Raw genomic sequence first — 21,621 nt, 5'->3', positions numbered from 1 at the left:
GCAAACATTTATGAATGCGTAGTGTGAAGTACATTTATTTCAGTCTGGATTTTAGCTGTATAATGTGTTTTTCAATCAGAGATTTTTTCAAAGAAAAAACTTGGGATGTAAGTACCCAAATCATGTTGGAATTCAGTGTTCCATTCTTTTTGCAGTAGACACGCTACAGAGCATTGCAACAAGACACAGGGATCACAAGGGACTGCGCTCGGATGTTTGTGAGCTGCCAATACAAAGGCTGTCAGAGAATAGTTTGCTTTCTGACAGGTCATGGCAGATGCATTCTACAATAATCCACATGTGTTATACTGTTCCTCATATTCCTTTCAGGAATGTGATGATTTAGAGTTATGCTACTGGCTTAGGATTTCTTTGCCATGTTACCTATTCATAAGTAATTCATAGTTTGAAAGGTGGGTTGGGGGAAGTGCAGGGAGGCACTTTGAAGGTGGTGAGCCCCTGGCCCAGGTTGCCCAGAGAAGCTGTGGCTGCCCCATCCCTGGAGGGGTTCAAGGCCAGGTTGGACGGGGCTTGGAGCAACCTGGTCTGGTGGGAGTTGTCCCTGCCCAGGGCAGGGGGGTGGAACTAGATGATCTCTAAGGTCCCTTCCAACTCTAGCCATCCTATGAAAAAGGAATGCAAGCTGTAAATGAGAGTAATGCATTGGTGGTAGATAGGATAGGATGCAGTGAGATGATGTTTCCTCTGTCTCTGAGGGAAGTGAAGAATTGCATCCGTTTTGCTGTGACTCTGTCATGTACTGCAGGATTTAAAATCATTGCTGCATTTTGGAGGCAAAATCTAGGGTACTGTTAGATAAGCTGAAATAGATCACACTAAAATAATTTGTGGGGCAGAGTTATATGTAGTCTTGGAATACTTTATATGGATGGCACAGTAACCTGAATAACTTTTTATTTGAAGTGGTGTTTCTTTTAGAATTTCACATGTGTAGCTAATATTAAGAGATATATATTCCAGAAGAGTAAGTGAAAAATGCATTTGGATGATATTTTTGTTGGTTTTATTTTATAGCAGGCCACGAATGTCAAAGAAAGAAAGGGTTGGAAGGTCCCACCCAGAAGGCTCTTCAGGCAACCAGGCAGCAAAAAATCCTTGATGGTGAAAGCTCTTCATATGATCCAGTCAAAGATGCAAAGAAGGTAGGCAAGAGATACCCAAAGGTATGCAGCATTCTTTGCAGCTCTTCAGTGTCTAATGCAAAGTATACTTTAAATTTTTACTAATCTGTGGTGAAACACTTGTCCAACACGACTGAAAGAAGTCTGTCACGTAGTGACAAATGCTTAGTAAAAGTAAATAGGACAGGTAGGTAAGAGACTTTTTTATTTTTAATATGAGTTCCTGTTGCAACTAATTTTTCAGGGAATAATGGGGACTTTGATTAGTTGAAGCTGGCAAGCTAGTTTTCAAGAGCCTGATGTAATCACCCTGCAGAGGAGGAGCACTGGCTATAAATCCTTGGTTCTCTGTTATGTTTTTTTGTAACTGGAGAAATCCTGACCTATTCTGTAGTGCTTGCAAACTTCTCCAGCATTTCAACCTGTCTGTTTCAGCTGGGTCTAAAAGTTATAACATCTGGGAGACTAAGGGCAAAAAATTGGTGATTTCTTAGCAGTCAGTGAAAGTTTCTAAACTTGAGCATACTCAAAGTGTGTTGCTGTTTCAGTTTAGAAGTTGTGCAAAATCAAAATTAATTACTGATTGATTTTTTTTTTTTAATTTTTGAAAGGAATTTGTTTACTTACTTTATTGTACTTGGTTTGTTTATTGAGGTTGCATTTTGGGACTATATAACAATGCTTTTTATTTTTCCAAATGAAGGTAAACATTGTAATATTTAAAATTTGTTAACCTCTTAAAACTGTTATACTGGCCTATTTTTGTCTGGGAACCACAGTTAGAGTTTAAACTGTGTTTTTTGAGAAGAAAAAAAAGCTTTAGTTTACCTTGATGTAATCGGAATTGGCTACAGTCTTTCCTTTCCCTGTCTCCACAAGAATATGTCCATGGTTATTTATTCTTTCATATGTTTCTGTCTGTTTTTGCAAAGGCATTTCTTCTGTCTGACTCTGGCAGTGTACCTCTCTGACAAACATACCATTTTAGTTCTGTTTTCATCCCTTCTCATTCTCCTGAACCTCCCAATAAATAAATAAATAAATAAATAAATAAATAAATAAATATTGTGTTGCTTTCTAAAACACTTCTCACCACATATTGGAAATAATTCTTTGTGCTGTCTCCCCACCTATTGGTATCTGACCAATTACTGAGGCACCTGCCAGTCAGTCCAGCTCCACTTTCCGTGTTTGTCATTCAGTGTTTAGAAAGTTCCATCTTAGACTCTTATAGGTATCTCTTTATTTTGACTTGTTTACAGGTAAGTATTTCTGGGCTTATGAAATCTTATTTTTTTAATCCTGTTTCTACTGAAGTCATCAGGATTTTTATAGTAAACTTCAGTGGAGTTATGTTTCACCCCCAGAATACATAAACTCTGTGCAGGTCGTATGCAGCCTGTCTGGCTCTTTCTTGTTCTTTGAAATTCATGAGCACTGTTAGTTGACTGGTTCTGGCAAGCATCTGTGTTTCTGTGGATCTTATGTTTCCCAAATGAGTCCTGCCGGCGGCCCTGATGTCTTTATTTAATCAATGGATTAGAAAACTGGAGTAGCTCCAGAAATAAGACATCGGAAAATCTGAGCATGTTTGAATATGCTAGATTTTGCTATGGCTAAGCAATAATCTAAAACTTTAGGTGTGAGACACCTAACAATGGAAAAGATAACTTTTTTTCACTTCAGTGGAAAAAATAACTTTTTTTCACTTCAAATTTCCTGGATCAATTATTTCTAAATATTGCCTTTCTCCTAACAAAGGATATTACCTTGGATACTGCGTGTGAATTGTCTTGTTTCTTAAGCTGTTAGAAATAAATGGCAGAGGGAATGATGAGTCTGTAGAGGGCGAAGGGGTGAGTTAAAATTGTGTTTTAAACAAAGATACTCTGTCCTGTATTGCGCATCTGTTGAACTACATTTCGAATCTAGGTTATTTTTTAAAAATAGTGCATTCTTACTCAACAATGTAGTTGTCTGAGTATTGTTCCAGTCAAAAGAATTAAGTATAAATGAGTGCCTTGCTTTCCTTAGATCACTTTATGTGATACTTGGAATCAAACTTCCGTGTGGTGCCTCATCTCCTTTGACCTGTATGAAAAGATCTTTTAAATCTGCCATGTCTTGTGTGACTTACATTCTTCCATACAATGATTCAACATGGCAATATCTTTATTGAAGAGCATACCATAAATAATAGTCTTGTTCTCATTTACAATAATTGGAATAACACTTTACTTTTTTTTTTGGGGGGGGGGGGGGTAGGGGGGGAGGAGGGAGTAAAATTGACTTACCCCTTATTTGGATTAATATTGCGGTTCATTTAAATTCTCTTTGTACCACAAAAGAAGTAAGAGTCAGAGCATAAATTGATCAGTTCCATGGAGTTCAGGTGAGGAATATACAGAAGAAATAAAAATCCTGTATTCAAACAGGGCATTTATGAAAAAGTAAGAGAAAAAGTATTGCTTAGCTCTTTTCAGTAAATGTAAGTGAACGTTTCAAACTTCCAAAAGTTCAGAGTGAACAGTTTTAAAATTCAGGCATTTGGATTACATCAGGTTCAGTAAAAAGCAAATATATTGTCATGAAATTGTATCCTTGGGACAAAATTATAAATGTTTGTATTAACTGTAATGTTACAGAGGAGTGAACTATGGTGATGAAAATGATTTAAAATCTTTTCTGTGTCTTGTAGCTAAATAGTGATCTAACAAATGCCTGTGCTTACTTTTAAGTAGGTGCAAATATGACTCATAGCTGAGCTAGAACATTTACTTCAAGGGCAGACATATATTGTGTTATTGTAATATCCTGTAAAAGCTGACACGTAATTTAAAACCTAAGGTCCCTTTGGTATGAAGTTTATCACTGGAACAGTGAAAAAGCAACTGGAATTTTTCTGAGAGAGAATGTATTCTCTTGATTTTAAAATCTTTGGTACAAGACTCAATTAAATTATACAGTAACAGTCAATTAGGCTAAACTGTTTACAAATCTAGCTCTTAGTAAGCCAGTATCAATAGCTTAAATATTCTTAAAAATGTGCATGGAGTACTGCTTTAAACACTTAAATTAATTAAAATGCACACAGAGGTCATTAAAATTGTAGGGGACCTTTGATAATGTGACTTCCATTATCCTGTTGAAATATACTTTTCCTATTTTTATATTTTTATTCTCTCAGGTACTCACAGAGTACATTCAATGTTTGATTGCTTTTATTAGTTATTAGCTGGGTGATTGCAGCTTCTTTATGTAGAGTAAAGTCTATTTCCACATATAATGTATTACAACCCTATTTCATTTTCTGAAGTTTTATTTGGTGTAAAACTTTATCAAAAGGTGCATTGGACATTTCTGGACTTGAACGCACTGTCTGTTCCTGTGGAACAGATTTTGAAATTATCACCAATGGTATATTAAAAAAAATACAAAAGTAAAATCCAATGCTGGTACAAACATAATAGCTTTTGTAACTAGTAAGACTTTGGGTCGAAGTATCCCATTTATACATGCATAAAAACCCGTGTTTCTCCTCAGTTCTATGGAAGGAACCCTGCAAATTCAGAAGAGCTGCTGGTTCTGTGCTCTCAAACAGAAGGGAAGCTAAACCCAAATGATTACTTAATCAGATTATTGAGCTTGAATATAAATGAGGACAGGCATATTTGGACAGAATTGGAAAGATGAGGTCCCAAAATAGTTAGGAAGGGTCATAAATGAAATAGGCAATCATTCTGTGTTTGTAGTAAGGTTACTAAGAAAGCAGCACTGATCAGATATTCAGTAGAGAGAAGATGACTGACAGATAATACTGGGAATACTTATTTCTGTGGTCCCTCACTAGTATAGTAAAACTCCAGACAGGTAGCTAAGAAAATTAATACCAGTTACAAAGATATAAGACTGCAGTTTAGAGAAGGGAAAAGAAAATACGTTGTCTGTATTTCAAATGAGATGAAATCTAGCCTGATGGAAACTTTCCTAAATTAATGGAAAACAGATTGTAAATTCACAGGTATATTGAATAGGCTTTTGCCAGGATATGTTGTCACTGATGATCTGAAAAATGAAACAGAAAATATGCTGACTAAATTTGCAGACCAAGTGAACTGGGTTTGGTGGGGCTGGAACTTCAAGCGCAGTTGAGGACAGGAGTACAATCCCAAACTTGACCTATTGGAGAACTGATCTGAAGAAATAACATGCAATGCAAGAAAAAGTTACAACACTCTACTTTAAGAAATGATCAAATGTACAAATACAGAACAAGAAGATAAGAAACAGTTGATAAAATATTTTTGATAAAATAGCTTTTATTTAGAATAGGCTCTAGGGTTTGTTGTATAAAACAAGCTTAGCATGAGTCAACGAGGACATGATATTGCAGAATAGCTGAACGCCATACTGCAGTGTAAACAGGAATATTGTATGGGGGATGTGGAATATTCTTGCTTTGTTCGGGTGGCATGTAGCTTTGGCTGCAGTATTGTGTTCGGTTTGATCACAGCTCTTCAGGAGACAAGCGGAGCATCTACAATAGAACAATAAGAATGATGAGAAGGCTATGAAACACAACTGTCAACAAAAAGGTGAAAAGTGAAATTGTGTGGTCTACAGCAAAGAACACTGTCGGGAGAGAGGATGCATCCTTAAAAGCTAAAAGAATTCTGTTTTAAAAAAACCCAACAAAACAGCCTGTTAAAACGAGAAGTAATAAAGTAGAAATCCAATAAGAAAGGTTCGGATTATATATTAAACAAAATTTATGGTGGTAAATATAGTGAAGACTGGAGTAGATTGCTTAGGGAGTTTGTGTTACTGGAATAGGATAGACAGATTTTTCTGAGGAATAACATAGGTGCAGTTGTCCCCTTGGGAAAGGAGCTGTACCGATTGACAAGCACAGGATCTGTTTAGCTCTCTAGCTCTCATTATTAGTCTGATTTCCCAAAAAAAAGTTGTACTTAAGGGAAGAAACTTTCTGCCTTGTCCTAAAATAGCAGCCCACTTCCAACTTTCTATTGAAGAATAGTAATATCTAAATAAGTTGTTATAATTCCCGTTAGACTAGATGACTGGGGAAAGGGGAAAGACTCAACATTAGTGCTTGGAAAAGCATTCGGAAGATCTGCCAGCCAGCAAATGTGTATTTGTGCGCTGATGAGCGTGGCTATAGCTCTAGAACAAGTACAAGCAGCTGTTGCTCTGGTGGGACTGTCATCAGATCCACAGTGGGAGCTGGGTCTTACTGGGGTGATAGTGGGTGTTAACCAGCAAAGAATATGTATCTGTACAATATGATGCCTCTTCTGCTTATGGAATTAATGTTCTGCAACTCAAATGTTAAGAACGTGATCCAAGCTTAACTGAATGTAAGCTAAAAAGTGTTCTCTAGTTGATTTTGGTGCAATTTAATTTAAAAGAATTACATTTTGTTAGACGATACTGTTTTTTAAAAACTACTATAGACTTGAAAATGGTAGAAAGAAAAAACATTTTAGATGAAATCTGCACTTTATTTTTGATATGTGCGTGATATTCTGTATGTAATACATCATGTGGTGATGGCGTTAGTTTTAGGCTTTGCCTAAAAATGTGTTTTTAAATGACAGACCTGCATGGAGAAAACAGGAAACTGTTTAAGAATGTTAGCTACAAATCAAGCTATCTGTAAAAAAATATTCATACATCTGTAACAAAAATTTATAAAGGACAACATAGATATAATTTTCCATCCATCACTGCAGCTTTGTTAAATCAAGACACCCAAAGCTGTGCATTTTTAGAAATAAGTTGTTTGATATTTGAAGGCGTTAGTCCTTGATAAAATTACTTTGCAGAGCGTCCAAAGGGTTTCTGTGTGCTAAAGAACATTGCTTATTTTGAGTCATTACATGCTGCTAAGAATAATAAAATAAGAGGCCCCTGAGACTGAAAACAAAACAAAGAAGAATGTTGGAAAGTAAGATGCATTTGATCCAATTCTAATTGTAGATATGCTTTGCATATTCATATATTTCTTTCTGTAGTTGAGTGTAAATAATAACAGATTTTAGAATAATAGCCCGTCTTCTGTGAGACTGAATCTCACTCTTGCTACAATTATTTGCAAAAACTGCTGATAATAAAATTGTTAATTTTTTATATGCATGTGCTTCGATTTCCTGGAAAAGGGAGCTACTGAAATTATATTTAATCTAAGAAGAAACCTTTGAATGTTGCTGAGAAAATGTAAAAAAAAAAAAAAAAAGAATTTCTATAAATATTGATTTGTCTGATTTAAGAGGCAACTTGACAACAGAACAAGAGCCTCCATACGAAGCACACACAGCAGGTGGTGGAATGATGCCTGTACAACTATCAGTAACATCAGCATTGTTTGGCATTTGAGACCATAATTGAGTAATTTCATTAACTCTGGACTAACGCTTTGTTTTCCCTTTCATTAAAGTGTCAAGGCCTTAAAATTTGTCTTGGAAATCATCTGTGTATTTTGGAGGGGTCAAGGAGGAGAATGGTTCAGTTGTGCTTCGTCCTTCACTATGAAATGTATACGGTGCGTACAGCACAGTTTTTGAAACAAGCTCAGGGGAAATCCCACCACGAGGGATTCTGCCAGTACAACTTCTTGCTGGAACTGCGCAATCATAATTCTCTTTTGAATGTTTAGCTTTTGCCAAGGTGTCTGTTCTTTTAAAGGAAAGAGAAATCACCAAGTATCATTGCAATGCACTGCACAAGACTGTCCTGGTTTGAGGTAAAACAGAACCTATTTCCTTTTATATAGCAGTCCACCCTTGCTTGGGTACGATGTCATTGATGCAAAGTTCATTACACTTGAAAAACGTCGATTATTTTTAAGAAGGGATTTTTTGTGTGTGTGTGTGTGTGTGTGAAAACTAAATTCCATGGAAGTCTATTTCAGATTATAATTCTTCTGTTACTTAAGGTCAGTTTCATAATAAAAAATTTATCATGTAAGAAATGGAAAGAGTTATGTAATAACTTTGGAACCCTATATACATAGTTTTAGTTTCCAGTACAACAGAGCAATCATCTGGTTTGGTATTTTTGGGTATTGATAAAATACATGTAAAATATTAATTAGTTACTTGTAATTGATATACAATTGCAAGTCGAAATGTTCAGACTGGTAAATGTATTCGAACTGGGGGAATAATCACCACTTTATTTTTAACGAAATATACTTCCAGAAGAAACGTTTGCAATAAAAAATTTAGCTGTTCACTTACGCTGGTGTTCAGGGGTGTGGGTAAAAGGCAGGGCGATATGTGAACTACCGCGTGATGTACTTACGCAAAACCCAGTAGATTGAATGAGCCCAAAGTTAACAATACTAATTGTTTTTTGGTTTTCCATTTTTGGTGTAGTTCATCTTAAACTACTCATGCATGAAACTGGATCCCTTTCCAATTACTGAAATGTGATTGAAATACGAAGTAATCACTCAGACCCCTAAAATCTGGAAGGAAGGGCTCAGGTGCTCGCTAACTGTGGTATTTGTATTTTAAATTAACTATCCTATACTAAGTTACGGATTTTGGAGTTTCAGTCTTTTTTTCCAATATTTAAACAAAGCCTTTGCATATGTAAACATCACTTTAAGGAAAATGAAATTCAACATTAGCATTTAGTTTTCATGGTAACGGATCTCTCTAAGACGCCGTAAGTACGCGGGCAGGAACACACACTGCTCATCGTGCTCAGGCTTGTTTGTCTTGCATATTCCAACAGTACTTCTGGGAGTAGAAAGTAAAGTCTTAATTGTTTTTGCTTGAATTCAATTAAATGAAATAAAATGCTAAGACTGTATTCCAAACAGTTTATGAATTAATAATCAGACTATTTCCTCCGGAAAATGTAATTGTTTTTCATTGGAGTGTCACATACTATGAAGATGATGTTAATAGGGCACAGGACTTTTCATAATTGGATTTCCGGTTCAAATCTAGGCCTGACAGCTTTGATCATGATTAAAACTAGTTGTTGTATAATGGTGGACTTGTTGATCTTACCTTCTCTTACATGCAATAACCAAAGTGCAATCTGTCAGCAGGGAGACTGAGGTCTGATGGAGTACTGAAAATTTATAATCTCCTCAGTTTTCAGGAGAAACATGGCTGGGATGGAGAGGAGCTATTGTTGGCCTTTCTGCATTGTCTGAGATCCTTTGGGATTGCTGCCCTCCACCCCCATTCCTACTTTCTTTGTCCTTAACACCAGCTCATTTTATACAGATCACTGAGCCCTTGTCAAATGGCAACACCTTCACTCCCGGATTTCGGCTGGAAACCAACCTGTAATGATGGATATACAGGTGGGGGGTTTACGCCAGGGGAACAGAAGTAATGTCAGAGTGATGATCAGACAATAAAGGTGGATCAAATCTGCTGCTGCTAAAGGCAATCACTTGTCCAAACCACAGCTGTTAAACATCACGCACTCTACAACAGGAAACAATTTTGTAGGCGCCTTAACGATGTTTTCATATTATGTTGCAAAAGTATTTGTTTTTATATTAGTGCAGCCTAATGTCTTACTGTGGAGTTTGGCCGTGATCTCTCAGAGCTTTGTCTTTGGGGGAACAAGCACAATGTATTTTTTTTGTACTCAAGTGGTTTTATATCTCATCTAAAAGAATGCTTTTCTTCCTCTTTCCTTTGCCCTCCTTTCTCCTCCCTAACAGCTACCCTTCTCTTCCCTCCTTCTGCTCTCTCTGTAAAAATTCTAAATTCTTTCGACTAAGGTACTGAATTAAAAAGTTATTTCCACAAGTCTGAAAGGCTAGTGTAGAAGGCTATGTATTGTACCTCATCCAAAGCGGGCCAGCCAATCAGACATTAAATTTACTACACATCTGAAGCTGCTTTTATTTTTGCAGGAATGCTTCACTCATGGTAGAAAGCAAACCTACCCAATTTCTGTAGCACCTGTAAAGAAATTGTTCTCTTGAAGCAAAACTGAGATTGTTTGCTGTGATTTTAAATCTGTCAAGAGAAATTTCTACTGATTTTTATAGGTTAAAAAGTAAGAGAACAAATAAACAAGAAAAAAAATCACTATACATAATTTTTTAAAAAATTTAGTCATCTGTAGCAGTGGTACCTGTTAATGTGAGAATTCTTTGTGTGTGCTGTATTTCCACACTTCTGAGGTATAATGATTATTATTTTTTAAAATTTTGTTTAGAATACTTAACTCTTGTAGATAATTTAGGAACAATGCACGTAGCTGTGACGTCGGTCTCAGCTGTTTATGTCTGCATTTTTCATGCCCATAGCCTAAGCAAATGGATGTAAAAGGAAGCTGGAAAGAGTAAAGAAATTCATAAGCCTCCTTCTTCACACTTCATTCAAAAAATTGTTGCTCTGCTGTAGGGTCTACATGCCCTAGCTCGAACCTGGCAGATAAAATAATCAGAAAGAGCAGCACATATCCGTGTTAATGTAATAGTTAAGGAAAATACCGGTTACGTATTTCAGCATAGATCATAGGGTTGGTTAACGTCAAGATGTAGTCCTTAGTTTTGCATTATTACAAACAAGAAAAACAGTAATGAAGATAGATAGCTGCTGTTTAATCTCTTTACTTTTAAAGATGATCCTTTGGAAAAAAAAATACTCATTTTACGTGCATCGTATTTGGAATTTTTGATATATAGTCATGAAATGGTTGGTTTTGTCCAACCATTTGGTTGGTAGTAATTTGCAAAAGATGTTCTCTTGAGTTCCAGGATATGAGGCTTTGGCAGCTTTTTCTTCTGCTGCTCCTGTTCTCTGATGTTGACTAAACTTCCCCTCTTCTGGTTTTGCGACTCCAGCTTCTCTTCTGTTTTGCAAACTGATAGTTCATGGCCAATTTTTGCCTGCCACCAAAGCTTATAACAACCAGGGTATGTAGACTTACTTTCGTCTCAAATATCTGCATGGGCTAAAATAGTTTTGGAAATAACAATGAAGAGGAGCTGAGAGGGCTTTGTTGGCACTATTGTTTATTTGTAGAGTTTTGTTTTATTTTAATGGAAAACAGCCTATTATGTACAAATTAAGTATTTTAGAAACTGTGTAAACATAAAAAGAATGAGAGGGGAAGGCTGACAATATTTGGAATACATTTAAGGTTAATTGGAGATATCCTGTGTTGTATTCCATAACTCCTGTTTTCTCTCCAAAAACACAACCAACCCAACTAATGTACTCAGATCTGTTCTTAACCTTGGTGCTAATTTAACTGATTTGGGGTCTGAGAATCATAGCAAGGAGCTCTTAACAATCTCTGTGTAGTTTATTTCCATTTTCATCAGAATACGCACAGAGTAAGCTTCTAGCCAGCATCTGGTAATCAGTACAAGCGGGCAGCCTCGGCAGCAGTGAGACAGCATGGTGGGGAGCTTAGTCCCAACACGCCAACCTCTGCAGGAGACGGTTCGTATTCAGCTACATCAGCCACTCAGCGGTGCTTTAGGTTGTCTTAAATTTAATACCTTTTGAAACAATCCCTTTCTGTTCCTTTGGAATAGAAAGTTTGTTTTCTTAAATAATTTATGAACATCGGGACAGCTTTTAAATCGGAGACTCTGGAGCTATAAATGTTGTTCCTAATGTTACAAATCCTGGTTTTATTACTTTTAAAACTCTTTTTACTAATTGAATTCATTCATCATGAATTTGGTGTCAGAAGTAAGTTACTGTAAAAAAAAGTAATGAGAGGAAACAAAAGGGTAACCTTTTTGTTTCTCTTCCCAGTCAAACACGTATGAGTATCGCTTCAGTATGTCATTGGATTGTTCTAGTCAGTATATTAATGACACAGCTGAGCTTTGATTTTATTAGTGCTATCTTTTTGATGAGTCTGCATCAACTCTGATTTGGCTATTATTTTTAGCTACACAAGAGCATGCCTCTGTTTTAGGAATGAAAGGTTGATCTACTTGTGTTTATATCATCTTAATATACTTTAGCTGCACACCCAATACATATAAGCTCTGCTTTCAGCTGTTACTTTGAAGGCTGCTTTTCGTGGTTGTTTCTTCCCCTTCCCCCCTCTTTTCCCCCACCCCCTGAGGAATAGCCAGGTAATTCTGTGCTGGTTTATCCCCCTGTCCTTTATGTAGTATTATAACTTAAAAATTTTAAGTCTTACATTAAAAAGAAAAAAAACCTGAAATATTTAAGTTTTACTCTTTTGAGTTTCTGTAGTGATAGCAATTTATCTTCAGCTTTGTTCTTTACATTCTCTTTAGATTCCGAGCCAGAAAAGGAAATTTTTTGTGATAATGTACTCATGAATTTGATAGAAGCCTCCAAAAAATGTGATTAAGGCAGTATTAAGGTCACAGACACATACAAATAGTGTGAGTTTGTATTAGCAGTAAAACCTTGGATGAAAAAAAATCCCACAGAACTTAATTTAGTCATGGAAATGTAGAGTTAGGATCCTGCTTCTCAAACATGATTATGTAGCCTGTTTTAATTATGCTCCTGCAGCACATTTTTTTCTTCCTCTTTTCATGAAAATGTGGTTGTCTGCCATAGAAGGTATTTCCCATGGAAGCTGTCCTCACTGTGTATCCTAGACATTGATGACAATACTGAAATGCTTCAGGCATCAAGTTGAGTTTTCACTTCACTGACAGGATGGAGAAGGGAGTACTATGACCTGACTCAAAAGATGAGGCATCAAAAAACTTGAATTTCTCTACAGGGTCCCCTCAGGGCACTAATGCGTCTGGGTTCCAGTAGGAGACTTGGCACCAGTGAAAGGACTGGAACTATTTTCGACTTGCCAGCCTTTCTGGATGGTGTATTGATAATTGAATGTAGAGTAGGTGTTTGTGTAAGATGTCTCTTAATTTTAAAATGAGTTTTCTTTTAAATGTTTCTGTTCTGAATAAATAAGATATTCTTTTAACAAGCTATAATCCTGATAATCCTGAGAGAACAGAATCAGGGATGCCCTTATCTTTTTATTGAAATTTATCACCTATATATATATATATTTAACATAACGTTTTTTCGACTCCAGAAAAAGGATGAGTATGTGTTTAATTGTGGGAATGAGAGAAATTGAGAGAGGAATGACGTTTGATACGTCTCAGTGAGCATTACTTTACGTAATTGAACTGCAGTCCTGAACGTGTCCTTTGTTTTTCTCCATAGCATAGAAAAATGATCTCTATAATAGCTAAAAAATTGCCAGTGTGATTCCGCTAAATTTCTGAGTCTGATCAGGAGGCAGAGTATTACAGAATTTTTCATCAGTTAAGGGCTGGAAGTTGGAGATTTTGTTAGGATTTCCTTCAGGGCAAATACAAAGGGGTCCAGAGATACAGTTTATGGCTGAAACATTACAGGCCTTTTATCTGATGTGCAGCAATGGCTCTGATCACATAGAAAAAAAGATCTTTAAAAACATATTAAATGCCTTTAGTAACTGCAGTTCCTTTGAGTAAAAATTGTGTTGGTTTTTTTCCAGTTTTACTGTGTGAAAGCTCTTGCCAAATATTGCCTTCAGTGCATGCAGATTGAAGGCAGAAGCACAACAAAAAATAAAACAATTTAAGGTGTTGGTGTGACAGCTGAGGGTAGAAATGAAAGTTAAAAGAATGAAACGACATGAGGAAGACAAGGCAGCCGTACGAGTAAGATGACTAGATCTTTGGGGAGTTGGAAATAAAAGGCAATTCGCAACGTAATGCAGAAATTAATGTAAACTTGGGGAAGCACAGAGGCAAACAAGTGACTGTGAATCTTGTGTTGCAGATGAAAGGTGAGCTGTAACCATTCTACGTTTGCTTCAATACCAACAAACGGAAGTTTGCAATCATGCACTCCAGATCAGAAATGAGAAACTGAAGAAGACCCGCCAGCAGAAATGGATTTTATACCAAGATCCCAAAGCCATTTTCCAGAAATGCTGTTTTTCTGAAACTGCTCCTGTCCTTATGTTGTTGTTTTCACTGTAAGAACACTTTGAAATAAATGCCAATTGGAGTAGGACTTTGTTGTGGTTCAGCTGGTATAGTCCTATGTTTTGTTTGGGGTAGGAATACTCCTGTTAGTGCACTGGGGTTCCTGGTCGTTGCTAAGCAGTCAAGGCCTCTTCTGCTCCTCACACCGCGCCGCCAGCGAGTGGGCTGGGAGCACATAAAACACTGGGAGGAGACACAGCCGGGACAGCTGACCCCAACTGACCAAAGGGATGTTCCATGCCATATCATGTCATGCTCAGTGTATAAAGCTGGGGGAAGAAGAAGGAATGGGGGACGTCCAGAGTTATGGCGTTTGTCTTCCCAAGTGGCCGTTACACGTGATGGAGCCTGACTTTCCTGGAGATGGCTGTTTCACCACCGGCATGCCGGGGAAGCCAGTCCGGCAGCACCTCACTCCCACATTCTGTAGGATCCGCTTCCTGCAGTGCTGAAAATATTTATGCTGATTTACAGTGATAAATAATCAATAATATCACTATTGGATATAGTACTTATTGCTAGCAACTACTGTAATCCATTAATTAGCTTTTTATTATACAGAATCCATTACTCTCCAGCATTGGCAAGTGGAGTGCTTTGTACCTGCATGTCAAAGTACTCTTACAGGTTTGTTTTCATTATTTATCATTATGTGGAGCTGGGAATGATGGTCACTACCTGTCCTGAAACTGAATCAGTATGATTAAATGCAAAGGGGAGTAATAGGGACATATTGCAAATAAAGGATAATTGCAAATAAATCAATAACTAACGGTCCCTGAATGTGTTCACTAGTTCATTGTAGTGATAGATGGACCTCTGTAAACCCTGTGTGCCTTATAACAGTTATTGAGATGATGACAACATGTACTTTAGTCATATGAGAAATTCGTGTATACTGGATACTGAGAATATAAATGCAATTTTTGAGGTTCCTGAAAACGCCTTAGAAGTGGAGTATTCATTTGAGGAAAAAAAAAACTTATTTGTTAATATTTGGAAATGTAATAAAAGTGGGCAAAATTTGAAACTTACTTGAACCTCTGGCATCAATATTTGAACATGAGTAGTGGTAAGAGAATCTTTAGGAGAAGATACCTTTTTCTCTTATTACAAATGCAAGATAGGATCGTCTCAAACTAAACAATCCAAAAAATGATAGAGTATTTCCACACTTTTTTACAGTGCATGTGTTAGAAATAAAATCAAAATTAGTTCAGATGAACTGTACTTTGGAACATCCATAAATGAATGTATGATCTTGTACCAGTTTCTAAGGAATGTTGTCCTCTATTTCAGCACTGCTGTTCCCGTAAAGTTTTCCACTTGCACACACATGATGTTTTGGGGGGGTTTACCTGGCGCTTTTTCATCCTCCTTATTTTGCACAGAATTTGTAGGGATGGTGCTTACAGTTCTGGGACCGTGTGTAATTGCTGCTGCTTCGCTTAAACAGACAATCTATGTAAAAAGTCTCTCTAAAATTGCGGGTGACCCTGGGAAAACTGCATGTAAAATAGAAGAACGTAGCTATCTTTGTTTGCACGGGGTTTCAGTTTCATGGCAAATCTGTCCAACAGTTTACATGCTAGGAAAATCATCCTGATGAAGATCTCACTATTATTTCAGAAGTCGTAGGCTTGTGAGTTTGCTGTCTTGATCAATGGGAAGACACTTTTTACAAAAGACAAAGCACATGCTGGCGGAAGGAATTAGTGAAGAAACACTTGGCAGTATTTTGTAGCATCAAAACATTTTGATAGCTCATAAAACTGATGTTCGTTTTAACGATGATCTTTTGGACTAAACTTCATAATGATTTAACAAGCCTGTGTTGGGAAAATATGATAAGTTAATTTTAATAATTATAAATCAGTATTTGACACACCAGCCTCAAGCGTGACAGGACCTGTATGGGTAGGAGTCTTTTCATTTTCTGTTTCTTTTAATCAGTGCTTATGTCAAGTAGCAACAGGTTTTTTTTCAGAGAATAAATTGTTTTGATTTTCTAGTTTGACGAAAAACAACATCCACTACATGCAGCCATACTTATAATTGGTAAATTCACATTCTTCCTCCTGCTTTGCATCTTGCACCCTGGTTTTATATATGGACATAAAGGTACATGTGTGTATGAAATGATATACCTATATTCTGTATGTGTGCAACACATATAGTCTTTAGTAGCTATGAGACAATTAAAACATTTGATATTTATTATAGAGCAATGCATTAGTCCTACTGTTACAACAAATGAGCCTATTTCTATAAACTGCATTCAGAGATACTTTAGTGTGGTCTTGCAATGTTTAAAAGACCAAGTTTGCCTATGTAAATCTCTCGTCTTCCAGCCTACTGTGCAATGACAGAATTGTTTTTCTAACGCGCATTGGGATCCTGTAGACATGGAGGTAGATTTCATATTATCAGGTATTCAGAGGTCCTGTATATTTCTCAACCAGTAGAAAGGGGAACCCCTTCCCAAAAGAAACCTCACCCAAACCAACCAACCAGAAAAAAAAACCCCAAACAGAACTGGTAACAGTCGGGACGAACTTTTCAAAATTAAATATTTGAGTGGAAAGGCAATATGGAAGAAATAACCTGGTAATTCCATAGAAACGTCATGCTGACATTTATATTATACTGTGTAAAAATAGTAATTTTATGTCTTTAAACTATTAAAAGTTTAAAATTACTTTGTTGCTTAGTACTTGTAACGGAGATAGATGCAAGCTAAACTCCTAAAGCTGTTTAAAAACACCTAGTTTAATTAAGAATCATTAAGGCAAAATTTCGGCCAAAGTCTCTCTCCTGAAGATGGTTTATGGATGTGATAGCTACTTGTTAACACTATACCTTAAGAAGAAAACAGCTTATTTGTGTTGTTTACTTCTGCAAGCTGGTGTGTTTGCCGTCGCCGTCCGTAGCCATGATTCAGGCCATGGGGAGCTTGTACCTTCTGCGCTCTCTGAGTGGGCCAAACCCGTCCTTGCCTCAGCCCAGGGCATAGCCACAGCCCCCGTTTCGTGTGATATCAAAGGGGAAAAAACAATGTCCGCTGCTGAGAGAGGATGATGGCACCGGGGCTGAGGGCTGAGCAGCAACATTATCTCCCACGGCATGGGAGACAAGGCGGCAGCAGCCTGGCACCTGGTGCTCGTTGGTGATGGGTGTGTGAGGGGCTTCTTACACATGTGAAGCCTCCTTAACAGGTTACACATGTGAAGCCTCCTTACTTCCCCACCAGAGACAAAGGCCTTTCTTGAACAGTGTCAGCAAGAAGGCAGGTATGTAGTTATCATAGAATCATAATTTAGGTTGAAAAAGAGCTCCAAGATCATCGAATCCGACCGTAAACGTAATGCAGCCAAGCACTGCTGCCAGGGCTGTATCATGGGGGACAGACAGCCCATGTGGCTTGTAATGCAACCCATTCCCAGGAAAGGTAAGGGCGTGCTTTGTTTTGGTGGTGATGTTGGATACGTTTTGTTTTCATAGCAAAGCTATGCTGTGCTAGAATGGCATGCAAAAAAGTGTTTTTCAAATACAGAGCTGGGATGGAACACAGTTCCTTTAAGCATGTGAGAAGGCTGTTTTTGTTAGGTATGTTTTCTTTTTCACTTGGACCTCAGGTTAGCAATACAAATGTTTGATGGTAACTTATTGCCTAATGTGTACTGAATTTGAGTGTGTCTTTATTCACGTTTGTTGAATATTTTTATTCTTTTAATGTTCCCAAACAGTGGGCAGCAACCTAGCTGTTACTAACTCCGGCCTTAAATCAGTTTGAGTACTGCAACGGGAAGAATCAGACATGAAGTACGGATTTGATATAGGTTGCGATTTAATAAAAACGATACAATGGCGTCCATGATCCCATACCGTGCATCAGTGTGTATGATCTAGGGGACTCTATACATTTAGATCTGAATATGTGATATTTAATAACTAACCTCTGTATTCACTTGGCTGCTTCAAGGAAGCAAACAGAAATTGGACAACTTGTTTGAAGGAAGCATTTAAATTTGTTAATTGACTCTACTATGGATACATCTGTAGTAGAGAAAATTGATATTAATCCACTATGAACAATTTAAAAAAAATATATAGAAAAAGATGATACTGCATCATATTTTTGATGTCTATCATATAATCAGCGTTACCTCTTTAACGTGCCTAATTGAATTGTATGGCATATGCAGCATGCGCTGCTGTAACTGAAAATATTGCTGAAGTTTAATTGCACCATAATAAAAATTTAAGTCTACAAAATAAAATTATAATTGATAGAAGGTTCTAAGTTTTATTGCATCATTGTTTGTTTTAACATTTATCATAAACATAGTAGCTTTTTCAAGAATAGGCCTTTTAAAGGAAGGGATGGGGCACATCTCTGGGAACAGCAAATGGTTATTTGTGACTTAGAGAACTGCTACGAAAATCCAGGCAACCAAATGCAAGCCTTGTATCATCATAATTTATTGCAGCATTTTCATTAATGTTATTTTACTTCTCCTTGGCAAATGATCAAGCTGAGTTTTGTAACAGTGTTTTCACTTGTTTATGGAAGCATAAGTTATATGTGTAGCTGTGCTGTACGGCTGTATTGTATGAATATAGATTTTGTTTTGTGCCTTGTAAAAGGTTGATTATCTCCATGACATATAATACTATTTTGCAAAACAAACAGGAGCATATTCTATTGTTATTCTGTGGTGATGCTGTGATGACAGGAATCGGGTCAACACATTCAGAATTGCTACCAGTAAGGTAGTACTGAGTTTATTCTTTTACGTGTCATGATTTTACATTCATGATTCCTCTTAATGGTAATCAGAAGTAGATATTTAAAATCCAGGCATATCGGTACCGGTACAGACATTGTGTCTTAGAGTTGTAATATCGAATTGCATAATTTTAATTTAAGAAATTAATTTTAATTGCATGTATTAAGTTAAATTCCCACCATCAAGGAGTAGTAAATTAAAAGTTGGATGATCATTATATCACTTTATTGAGACTGTAACTGAATTTATCACTCAGAATTATTACTACGTTCACATACTAGAATATTTCACTGTGACTCCTCGCCTTATTGACTCAACAGAGATCATTGGTCGTGCTATGTACACTCTGTAACAGACTAGATTAATCAAAAGAAGGAGTTAAAAATACATTTGATGAGGTAGCTGGGATGTAGAAGTGACAGAAGAAGCTGTATGTGGTATTTCTGCACAGCATGGATATCCTTTCTAAGACAGAACAGGGTTTCAATGAATAATTTATTTTGAGGACTGTTCCTTCTCTGGAAGAACAATCTGTTCATCTTTATAAAGCTTAAATATTTGTTTTGCTTTCAGTGTGGGTGCAGAGCACCTTAAGTCTCCTAATCGTTCCGTGGTCAATCTTGAGCGAGCTCGAGGAGCCTTTCTGTGGCTCTCAGCTCTTGGCCCTGAGACTCCACACTCTCCGTCCTCTGAGCAGCTCCGCAGCTTGTCGGGCATGCGTCTCTAGTGTACAGATTATGCTGTAGTCTCCACATTTGAGTGGCATGTTTATCCTTAATGGCATCATCCTCAATGTTGTTGCTTTGAACTGGTAAACGTGCTTTATTCCGCTGTTTGCTGAGAAGTTTTTAAGTTCTAGTAGAAGCGAAAACGTTACAGTTGTTTTCTTTCTGTAGGGTTGGGCAATATGGTTTTCATAGAATTTTTTCCTTTTATACCTTTACCTTCTGAAATAGTGGCAAGAAAAGAAGCTGTGGTGCTAAAAACTGGATGATACTGCTTTTCAGTGATGGTTATTTTTATAATTGCTAGCTTCCTCTTATTCTTCAAGTCTCTCCGATTATTAACCATTGAGAAATATGGTTTCAATAGTCACAATAAAAGAAACAAAACACTAGTGAAGTGCAGCAGCTTTCCATCTTCAAACTTATCCATCTTATTGTAGACAAATAATTTCTGTAAATTTACCAATAAGTACTAACAAGAGCTCTGGTCAAAAAGATATCAAGTGTCTGTGATATAGTTATGCATTTATACTAGCGCTGCTTTCTAGTTCTTTATTGCATAGGCAACGGCGCTAGGAAGATTTCATTTGGCAGATCCTTAAAACTGACATTGTCAAGAGGAGTTTTGAGTTTAAATTTACTGTTAGCACCAGTTCACGAACTGTCTGAAGAGCTGCATGAATACACTAGCCCCGAACATGAAGTCAAAACAGTTTTGCCATTGCTTTTTTTAATTAATCAGACTTTTACTACCTATTACATATTATCTTCATGTTTATTTTATTAAAGAAGAAAAAAAAAAAGAAAAATCGTCAGGATTATAAACTGAATAAGGAGGATTTATGTGGCCACAACCTTTGTGGGTGATTTTCATGGTTTTTATTAGCAAGTCAAGCAAGATGTAGTGTGCAATAAAAGTTTTACTATGCACTCCTGCTATCGCTTTCAGCTTCCTTTCCTTACATTTCAGGTGTTTGTAAAATAATTGTGGTCATGATTAAAATAGTAAAATAAAGTGCAATTGTGTTGTAGTACAGTTACTGTAAGCATTTTGAAATTGAGTTGTTTCAGTATCAAAAATAGTGTAACGTTGGCTACTGACTATTTTGCTGATGGCAGTCTGTTCAGTGGATGCGCTAAATCTCTTCATTCAATTTTTTTCATAGCCTGGTAGGAAAGAATAGCTTATTCCTCCAGTTACAGAAAACATGAGAAAGAAGATAAAATAGTGCTCGACTACTATATTTTATATTAATTTTCTGTCACTTTTGCAGCAAAGCACTTAATACTCATTCAGTGGTTTCCTGCTTAGTGTTTGGTCCCTTTTGAAGCCAACTATCTCCATTGCAACAAAACTAAGCTACTCGGGGAACAGAGTATCGGGATTTTCAGCAGGGGAAAGAGGGAAACAGGAACAGGTTTGAATCTCTCTTAAAAATTTACTTTGAACCTTAAAATGATTTTACGTGATGTCTTATATCATCTTAATAGTGGTCATTATTCATATCTTTCCTTAGGAATTGTCTGATTCTTGTTTAAAAAAAAAAAAAAATTAAAAAAAAATAAAAAATTGAGGAAAAGTAAAACCGGATTGGGAAATCTTGTACTGTAGTTTGCTTTTTAAAAATGTTTTAGGTGATTTGATGTAGTTTAATTTTGATAGTCTGATGATTAAGATTCATTCATTGTGAGCAACTACAGCCAAGGCTATTTTCATTCTTATTTATGTATTTGTATTTTAAAAATTTCCTTTGTTTACTTCCACTATTTGAGTGCATGTGCTCGTAGTTACCTTAGATTGTTTTGAAAGCTGTGATAGTTTGGACAAAAACTGAGATACAGTGTGAAACTAAAGTCCTGTGATGGAAACTATATATTTAATATGGAGTTTCTGAGCAGGACTATTGATTTCCATGGGACTGCTTTGATAATTAAGATCTAAAATGTGGAAATTTCAAGATATTGAA

The 21,621-nt window shown here is 36.6% G+C and overlaps 1 protein-coding gene across 1 annotated transcript in view; it reads left to right on the top strand.

Annotated features, from left to right (window-relative positions):
* The window catches only part of SPAG16 (sperm associated antigen 16), a 44,526-nt gene extending 29,354 nt beyond the window's left edge, over positions 1–15,172 (top strand). The window contains exons 9-10 of the mRNA XM_074594134.1: positions 1,036–1,163; positions 13,931–15,172. Of these exons, the coding sequence (XP_074450235.1) occupies positions 1,036–1,163; positions 13,931–13,948 (146 nt within the window). The 3' untranslated portion in view covers positions 13,949–15,172. The remainder of the gene's footprint in view (positions 1–1,035; positions 1,164–13,930) is intronic.
* Positions 15,173–21,621: the final 6,449 nt, after the last annotated feature.

This window comes from Larus michahellis, chromosome 7 (genome assembly GCF_964199755.1).
Source record: "Larus michahellis chromosome 7, bLarMic1.1, whole genome shotgun sequence".
NCBI lineage: Eukaryota > Metazoa > Chordata > Aves > Charadriiformes > Laridae > Larus > Larus michahellis.
The sequence above is the reverse complement of the archived record's forward strand: the minus strand, read 5'-3'. Positions and strand labels throughout refer to the sequence as shown.